Raw genomic sequence first — 9,524 nt, forward strand, 5'->3', positions numbered from 1 at the left:
ATATCCGGTCCGAATTATTCGGATCGGATATCCTAATTATCGGATTTTTTAATTCGGATACTGGATCGGAAATTCGGATAATCCGGTTTTCGGATTTTTATGCTCACCCCTATCAACAAATAGCGTTTTCGTAAAAATAAAAATTTATGAGTTTTTTTAATAAAATTCTAAGATATAAAAAAAATATATATATATATTATAAATAGTCCAAATTAAAAAAAAAATAAGTACCCACATAATACTAATAAATATTTCATAAAATTGAGTTATATTGATTTATTTAAAGTTATATAATTATGAGTTGGAGATTAAATAATCAAAATACTGATTATTAACACTTAAGTATTAAAAACTTTGGAAAGTTCGGTAAAAATTATAAAAAGAAAATTTTAAATTTGGACTAGTTAACTCATGACATATTTAGTCTAGTACATGATGCCCCTGCTGGCACGAAGTGCTCTTACTTAATTAATATTTCTTAATCCCATCATCTTAATTAACCATTTTGTTTAAGGTTTGTCGCGATTAAATTTATTGAAGTTTGATTAAAAATAATTATATCATATCATTTAAGAAATAAAAAATTATGATTTAAAACTATATTTAATTTTATTTTTAAAATTTATCTTACATATTTTTAAATTTTATTTTTCTTTAATGTTTAAAATTATATCAATTTAAGCATAAGAATTTTAAATAGAATGATACAGGAATATAAGATTATATTATAAATATGGGTGAATATTTTTTTTGAAAAGATGGATGAATATTTATTATTTTATTATATATGTAATAAAGTATTTGATAACTTCTTATTACATTAATTACGTCCACTCCATAAACATGGGTTAAAAAGAGAAAACTTAACCATAAACAACAGACCTGAAAAAATTAATAAAAGAATAATTTGATCATTCTACAATCTTTTAATTTAGACAGGGCATTCTTTCTTATAAATATATAATGACAAATGAAGAATAATATTTATGCGTACAAGATTCCACCAACTCAACAACATTAATGCATACTTTCTGTTAAATAACAACTAATCAACCTTTATACTCTTTATACTCGTACTAAGCTTGTCAAAAGCAGAAACAAGTAGCTACTAAATTATCAAAAAAAAAGTAGCTAGTGAATTCTGTTTTAGCCAGTTATATATTAGGATGAAAAAATATCCGATCAATATCCAATTTAAAACTCGAATTTTTAAATTTGGATTTGGTATTGGATTTCAATGATACCGAACGGATACCCGATCCGAAATCCGAAACTAAATTCAAACTCGATCTCAACCCAAAACTCAATTAAAACCCGAAACTTAATTAATATATTATATACAATATTTTAGATGTAAAATATAACTTACATATTTTTATTGTATTAGTTGAGTAGTAATTAATGTCAAGATTGTTAACAATTATTCAGTAAATTATAACTTTGTATTTCAATCTCATCTTTTATTATTAAAAATGTACGTTTTATATATTTATAAAAAAATTGTTTGTGCCTGAATACTAAATATTATGTTATTAACATATTTTAGATTTTACTCATCATGTCAACCCGTGTAATGTAATATATTTGGCTAATTATTAATTTAATATATTATAATTTTAGATATTATATAAATGTAATTAACGGTGTTTGTATGTATAAAAAAATATTAAATTTGGCTGTAATATCCATAATTTTGAATATTTGAAAAATACACAGTCTGATATATGAATCCGTCTCGTTGTCATCCATCATATATATAGTATATTTTTAACAGTATATCTATAGAATTAACTAATTGGCTCTAGCTTCTTAAAATTGACGTGTTCTTGTTGTTCTTTTTCGGGTATAATTCAAAGTTGATTAGTTTTTTTTGACAAATGCAGAAAGTTCTCATTAAATTGAATATAGTACAGTCGGGACAAATTCTCAATTGTCGATACAACCAGGTGATAAAACAAATAACATACTAAAAACAATTAGATGATTTGTTTCCTGATCGTTTAACACATAGAATTTAAAAATTCTTGAAATTAAAAACGAAATAAAAGACATCCCAAGCGATCCAAACAAAGTTGATTAGTTAATAAGCTATATAAATTGAAATCAATTTTTGTAAGGAGGTGTTTGATTTATAGTTAATAAATCCGGTTAACGAGAATTGAAACATAATTTCATACATTAATGATTGAAATAGTAATTTTGATATACCGAATAATAATCTCATTTTTGCGTAAACATAAATAATAAACTCTTCATATCATTCTTATTCTTATTTGCTTTTTATCCTCATTCTTCCAGACCACAATTTAAACGCCCTTTAATTCACAGTGTAGAAAATGGAAATGTGCGGAACTAGATTCCTTTTTCAATAGACCAAAATATTTAAAATTACATTTGGGGAGGCCATAATAAGCCTAGTAAAAATTTCATGCAAATGCTGACGAGAGTAGTGTGTACAAAGCTTTTATCTACCCCGTTTCGAGGGTCATACATGATGAGTTAGCAGTGCAATAGTAAATATAGTTATGCATTCTGTTAAAAATTATACTACAAGATATTGATAAGGGTCTCCTCTAATAATAAGCATCTACTCTAATAATACTAGTAAAGTATGAGAACTCAAGATAAATTAATACCTAAATATGAATTTGAAGTAATAAATGGGCCTTAATCTGAAGAGCGACCTATACAGCTAAATACATAGTACAATATATATATATATATATAATGCAATAACCACTAATCTTAGTCACTCAAAAACCAACCACTGAAAGGGGAAGATGAGATAAATCCAAGATAAATACCCCATCTCTCTGTCTCTGTCTCTGTCTCACACACACAAACACACAGTTGTGATACACACATTTTCTTTTCTACAAGTAAAAAGTCTTCGTAGCTGGCACCATTTATCTTTAAATATGTATGTATAGGCTAGGTCCTTTATTCATGTATATCGTTGAGATTGGAGGTAACAACTCTTGTCTTACTCCTTTTGCTTCAAATCACTCTTCCTTCCATATTCATCACCATGGCTCCTCACCACACTTAACTCCTCTCCCTCTCTCTCAAGAAGAAAAGTTTCATCAAAGACTCTTCAACTCTAACCTTCAAACTCTGTAATCTGTATGCTTTCTAACTGACATGCACTATCTACTGTGTTAGTTCAAACTCATTATTTTTTGTGTGCAACTGTTTTTTTAATTTTATAATAATTTAGTAGCCTTTAGCTTTATTTAATGATCTTTGGAGTTTATCCTGATTCTTAAGTTCATTTCTGTTCTTGTTGTATATTTAAATGAGAAAAGGGGGAAATTTTGTGGTCAGTTTTATGATTGATTTGATACTTGATTAAATGTTCTGTAATTATTCTTCAATTCAGTGTATCTGTGTAAATTCTGGGTACACTATACTGTATAAAGATTCTCAAATTAATAATGCTTTTTTCCTGTTTTATTTGTGTGGAGTCCTTGTATCTGAAATATTAGATTTGTGCTGTGCTTTATTTGGATCTCTTTAATGGAAATTCTAGAACTTTTTTTGATATTGACTTGGTTCACAAAACAAGTCCTCAGAATTGAGGAATAGAATTTTGGGTCACTAGCATCTTAAGCATCTTTTATGAACCACAAGTTCTTTTGATTTCACACTCAAATTTTAGCTTGGCAAACATGTTTGGATAAATTTGTATGTTTATATAATTGTTGTTGTTCTAGAAGGATTCTAGAGTAAAGTTGTCGTCCTTAACTTTGCTATATATTCTATAAATTTCTCCAATATCTTTTCGGCATATTTTGGTTAACAAAAGGTCAATGGTTGTTTCTTATGGCTGAAACTTGCTTCTTTTTAGTCTTCTATATATTTTGTCACCAACAATTGATTTAGTAATTTTTATAATTACTGTTTTTCTCTTGAAGGTTGGAAATATGTTGGAAAAGGTGGAGAAAGCTTTTGACCCGGAAGAATTCATTGAAGAATTTGAGGGTCTGACAAGGGATGCTGGGAGAGTCCAGAATGAGACGCTGAAGAAAATTTTAGAAGAGAATCAAGGAACAGAGTATCTGCAGAAATGGGGTCTTAATGGAAAATATGATCCCAAGAGTTTTGCTGAACTTGTGCCTATTGTCACACATAAGGATTTGGAACCATACATTCGAAGGATCGTGGATGGTGATGGTTCTCCAATTCTCACCGGAAAACCAATAAAGAGCATTACCTTAAGGTACTTGATTTAAGTCCTTCCAGTCTTCCGGTCTCAGTCTTTTAGTTCTGTTTTTGCTGATTGTGAAGGGTATTTGTATTGTATATTTGTTCAGTTCCGGCACTACACAGGGTAAGCCCAAGTTTGTGCCTTTCAATGATGATTTAGTGGAATCCACTATGCAGATATATAAGACATCTTTCTCTTTTAGAAACAGGTAATTCTGAAACTTCTATCGCTTTCTATAATTAGTAGATTTGTTTTTGAGCATTACCTTGACCCTGAGCAATTTTTTTGGAAGAAAAAAGGGGACCAGACAAATTTTTACTATGTTCTGCAATAGTTGTTTTAGACCGAAATTGTTAGTTTGTTCCCAGCTGACATAAAAAATATCCTTTTTGCAGAGAATACCCAATTCGAAGTGGAAAGGCGTTACAGTTTATCTATAGCAGCAAGCAGTTTATGACAAGTGGGGGACTGCCAGCTGGAACTGCTACAACAAATGTTTATCGTAGCTCACAATACAAGAAGACAATGAAGGCAATGCAGACACCATATTGTAGCCCTGATGAAGTGATATTTGGTCCAGACTTTCATCAATCTTTGTACTGTCATCTGTTATGTGGCCTTATTTCTCGTGATGACATTCAAGTTGTGTCCTCTACATTTGCCCACAGCATTGTTCATGCCTTCAGGACCTTTGAACAAGTTTGGGAAGAACTCTGTAATGACATCCGAGTCGGAGTCTTGTCCAGTCGAATTACTGTTCCATCTATTAGAACAGCTATGTCAAAACTACTTAAGCCAAATCCTGACCTGGCTGCAATAATTCATGAAAAGTGTTCCAGGTTAAGCAATTGGTATGGACTAATTCCGGCGCTATTTCCCAATGCTAAGTACATATATGGCATCATGACTGGATCAATGGAGCATTATTTGATTAAGTTGAGGCATTATGCAGAAGATCTACCATTGCTAAGTGCTGATTATGGGTCTTCAGAAGGATGGATTGGGGCAAATGTTACCCCAAATTTGCCACCAGAGTTGGCAACTTTTGCTGTGCTTCCAAATATTGGATATTTTGAATTCATACCTCTGAGTCAGAATCTCAATAATCTTTCTGATGAAGGATCTGATTCTACCTTCATCATGTTAGAGCCGAAGCCGGTGGGTTTGAGTGAAGTCAAAATTGGCGAAGAATATGAGATCCTTGTAACCAATTTTGCAGGTACCGAATATTTATAGTACTTGGATGCATTTTAAGTAATATTATTGACTTGTTACTGGTGTCTGAACAATCTCAAAAAGGTTCAACTAATCTTATGTACAGTACAACATATAAACAATATGTAGTACAATACAGGCTTGACTCATACTTTCATAATTAACATATTTGGAAACAGCTAAAGGCATTAGCTTCTGGTTAAGTGAACTTGGTCCAGTTTAAGTTCTAATATCTATGATAATACAGCTGTACCAATTCCTCTGTGTCACTGTGTCTGATGCTGCTTCTGGTGTGAGGTATAGGATGAAAATTGTTATATTGAGCATATTCGTAAACTTTCCAGTTGTCTTGTTTAATATAACTTGTTTATGCGGCACATTTACATCTTTACATGAATCATATTATAATTCACATATTAAAGGACATTTTATTGGGCGACGAATACGAGTCTTCCTTAAAAGTATCCAGTTGAGTAAATGTCATTTATAAGTTACCTAAGTGCAAAATAATTTATACTACTGTATAAGACATTTTCTTAAGCTGTGTAGTAATCCACAATCCAGTCAGCTGTGTGTTTGTGGATGCATTAATATAACACAAGGACACTTAACTATGGACTTCATGATTCCACCTGCACAAGAATATGAATATGACAATACAATAGCGCAAGATCCTTTTTCTTTTTGTTTGGGGGGGGGGGGGGTTGTCAGTGTTGAAGTCTTCACTCTGATATCAGTATCACTTCTTTTTTGCTAAAGTTATCTGTTGGCACTTCTTTCTTTATAGAGATATTTACCATTTTCTGTATTGAAGATGTTCTGAGCTTAAATTATCTCACTGATGTTATAATGAGGAGAGTGAGTATGTTTTGAGAAACTATGAGGCGATATTTTAGTGGCCTTGTATCCATTATTTAATGGAAAATGTGATATTTATCTTACAAATATCTATGTGGGTAAGTTTGTTCATTTTGGCATAGAATATGGCTGGTTTGGTAATATTCTAGTTAAAGAATTCCTAAGACACCAAGTGGATTATTGTTTAGGATCTTTTCTTCAATGCATGTTTATAAAATAGTCACCACCTCTTGTGCCACTAACTTTATGTGCTTCGTGTTATATTTGTTTGCATAATATGCACATGAGGCCATGTAGATTTACTCTAGCTAATTGTGTTTGGTTATTGACTTGCTTATATAATAACATCGATCCCATCTTCAGGTACTTGGGAAACAATAATATATTTGACATTAAAAGTTTAAAACAGGGCATTTATATCTAGTTTATTAACGGAGAGCTTTAAATAACTATAGAATCTAATATTTCTTCTCTATGGACTGCAGGGTTGTACAGGTATAGATTAGGAGATGTGGTCAAGGTGATGGGATTTCACAACTCAACCCCGAATCTCCAATTTGTTTGTAGGCGAAATCTTCTGCTCACAATCAATATCGACAAGAACACTGAAAGAGATTTACAGCTCTCTGTAGAATCAGCAGCCAAACTGCTAGCTGCAGAAAAAATAGAAGTTGTGGATTTCACAAGCCGGGTTGATTTAACGACAGATCCTGGTCATTATGTCATCTACTGGGAAATAAGTGGGGAAGCCAATGATGATATCTTAAGGGAGTGCTGCAACTGTTTGGATAAATCATTTGTTGATGCAGGTTATATGAGCGCACGCAAAGTCAATGCAATTGGAGCACTCGAGCTTCGAGTGTTGAGAAGGGGCACATTCCATGAGATTCTTGAAAATTCAGTGGGAATGGGATGTGCTGTTAACCAGTTCAAAACTCCAAGGTGCGTCGGTGCGGGTAATTGCAGGGTGTTACAGATATTGAGCAACAATGTAGTCAAGAACTATTTTAGCACTGCATATTGAATAAAGTCGTAAAAAAAGCAGGTTCAGTAATAATGTAGGCAGTACTTAGCCCAGGAAACAGAGAGGAAGTAAAGAATTTTTGTATAATTCTTGTTCTTCTATTTCCATTTAGTGAGTGTATAAAGAACTTGCACAAGTCTGTTGTAAATATTGAATGTTAGTTGCTGTGTTGGGATTGTACGCAAAGCCTTGATCTATCCATGCATGATTAATCATGTAGAGAAAGTAGATTTACAAATTTGATGTCATGGTAGAATGTGGGCCTTTAGGCCCAGATGAGCCTTCCACTAGTTATGGGATCATAAACTTAGTAGATCCCTGCTTCATCCTCGCCCAGTCCACCCAGTTCAACAGAGTCTGCCGGAAATAAATATCAAAGCCTAGTGATAAAACATGTAAAACACACAATAATTAAAATTCTATGTTTGATACTACATGTTTTTACACTTTGAAGATAACTATATATAAGAAAACATAACATCGCTAAAGTCAAATGGTGCGTGCCACTTAGAATTGAAAGTTTGTAATAAACTTAACAGCATTTGTATATAAAATTGTAACAATATGATGAGGTCCTAATCTACTGTCCAGTGACCAATGCCAAGATGCTGTATATAATAGGTGACCTGTTTGATTTTGCTAGCTCGTCCTTCCGGAATAAACTAAGCTAAAGATTTCGAAGTTGAATAATAATCAACCCGGGCGTATGGATTGAGAATTTTGAAGCAAACATGTTACATGGTTGTTCTCGGATTGGCGGTGATCTTATATACATGGCTCGCAATATTTATAGTCAAGTTCCACTAATAAAATCAATGATTAGTTGCTCAGATCTGTCAGTTTCTGCAACAAAGTTTGGACTTAAGTGTGGACTCATGTAATGATAGAGCACTACCCATGTAATGAATGTATAATGACATATTTACTCACTCTAATCACCTCTTAGCTCTCCAAATACAAGGGGTAGTGCAGTACTTTGGTTTACACTAAATGATTTTTATTGATTGAGGTTGCAACTGCAACTTTCATCTACATTAATATATTTGGTGAGACATATAAGAGAAACATGTTTTATTGTTTTGTCCAACAAACCAAATGGATGAGAAAGAAGAAAGTGAAGATATAACCAAATGGGATTGCCACTTGAACAGTTGTTTGTATGATACATATGATGTTGTTGCAATTGGTAACCAGCTTGACAGCTTTATTATGAAGTTTCCATTTTTCGGATCATCCAGAAGGCTTTCGTCCCTATCCACAACTAGTAATGCAGTATCAGCATCTGCATCAGCTGAGTTTCCTGCCATGATGATTTCGATGTCGGAAAAGAGTAAAATTTCGATAAAGGTTAGGTCTGTCGTCGTAAAAGTGTGGAGTAAAATTGTGAGCAAGTATGTGCGGAAGAAGACGTTGAAAGATGAGGTAAAAGATGGTCTAAAGATGAAGAAATGTAACAAGGCAAACGAAGAACTGAAGAAAAGTGGAACACAATAGTTTATTTGTATATTATATCGTCATTACACTATTCATCATGTACATGAGAATTGCTTGTTGGTACGTTGTTTACTTGTTTCTTTACCACGCAAATTACCAATGTGCTCTATTTCTCTGTTCAGTTTATAATTTTTAATATATTATTATTTTTTTTAATTTATACATATTTTGAAATATAATATATTAAAATAATATTTTTGAGATGTTTCGATGGTGAAATTTATAGCCACTTCCTGAAAAAGCTGAAAACAGTTTTTTTTTAAAAACGTGACGTGGGGACACGTTTTTGCTAATAACGGCTTTTAGAAATTTACCTAACACCAGTCTAATATTTTTTCAAAAAAAAAGTGTTGTAACTGTCTGCAACAACAATACGAAACGGAGCCTATAAGGCCATCTTCAAAAACGGCCTATTGGCCTAAATTTGGACTAATTTCGGTCAAAATTTACCCGACAGTGGTCTATTACCATGTTCCAATTTAGACCGGTGAATAATGTCGGCCTAAATCTTTTAATGATAAAATATTAACTTTTTATGATTTATATATTCATTAGTTTGTTGATGGAATGTTATTATATATATTAAGTAGTTTTTAGTTATATTTTTTAATTTTCACTTGTATATATAATAGTTATTTAACAAAAATATATTAAACACCATGAATTGTTTTAATTTAACAATGCTCGATTTCAACAATTTCTTAGACGATATCGAAAAAATAAAAT

The 9,524-nt window shown here is 32.0% G+C and overlaps 1 protein-coding gene across 3 annotated transcripts; it reads left to right on the forward strand.

Moving 5' to 3' along the window:
- The first annotated feature begins 2,823 nt into the window (after window positions 1-2,823).
- Window positions 2,824-7,484, forward strand: LOC141668106 (jasmonoyl--L-amino acid synthetase JAR4-like). 3 transcript variants are annotated; one of them, XM_074474802.1, is made up of 5 exons: window positions 2,824-2,968; window positions 3,915-4,219; window positions 4,314-4,415; window positions 4,603-5,426; window positions 6,766-7,484. In XM_074474802.1, exons 2-5 carry the CDS (start codon window positions 3,924-3,926, stop codon window positions 7,302-7,304), a joined length of 1,761 nt encoding a protein of 586 aa, XP_074330903.1. In that variant the 5' UTR covers window positions 2,824-2,968; window positions 3,915-3,923; the 3' UTR covers window positions 7,305-7,484. The 3 variants fall into 3 exon arrangements, with proteins under 3 accessions (XP_074330903.1, XP_074330902.1, XP_074330901.1); XM_074474801.1 differs by having other exon boundaries at window positions 2,847-3,157; XM_074474800.1 differs by having other exon boundaries at window positions 2,849-3,123.
- The last annotated feature ends 2,040 nt before the right edge of the window (window positions 7,485-9,524 follow it).

Source organism: Apium graveolens, chromosome 6 (genome assembly GCF_009905375.1).
Source record: "Apium graveolens cultivar Ventura chromosome 6, ASM990537v1, whole genome shotgun sequence".
Lineage (NCBI taxonomy): Eukaryota > Viridiplantae > Streptophyta > Magnoliopsida > Apiales > Apiaceae > Apium > Apium graveolens.

What these genes read in the sequence shown, in the direction of transcription:
- LOC141668106 (XM_074474802.1), top strand. Translation starts at nt 3,924, where the DNA reads ATGTTGGAAAAGGTGGAGAAAGCTTTTGACCCGGAAGAATTCATTGAA. An exon ending in ATAAAGAGCATTACCTTAAG is followed by an intron (nt 4,220 to 4,313) that starts GTACTTGATTTA and finishes ATATTTGTTCAG; the next exon opens with TTCCGGCACTACACAGGGTA. An exon ending in TCTTTCTCTTTTAGAAACAG is followed by an intron (nt 4,416 to 4,602) that starts GTAATTCTGAAA and finishes TCCTTTTTGCAG; the next exon opens with AGAATACCCAATTCGAAGTG.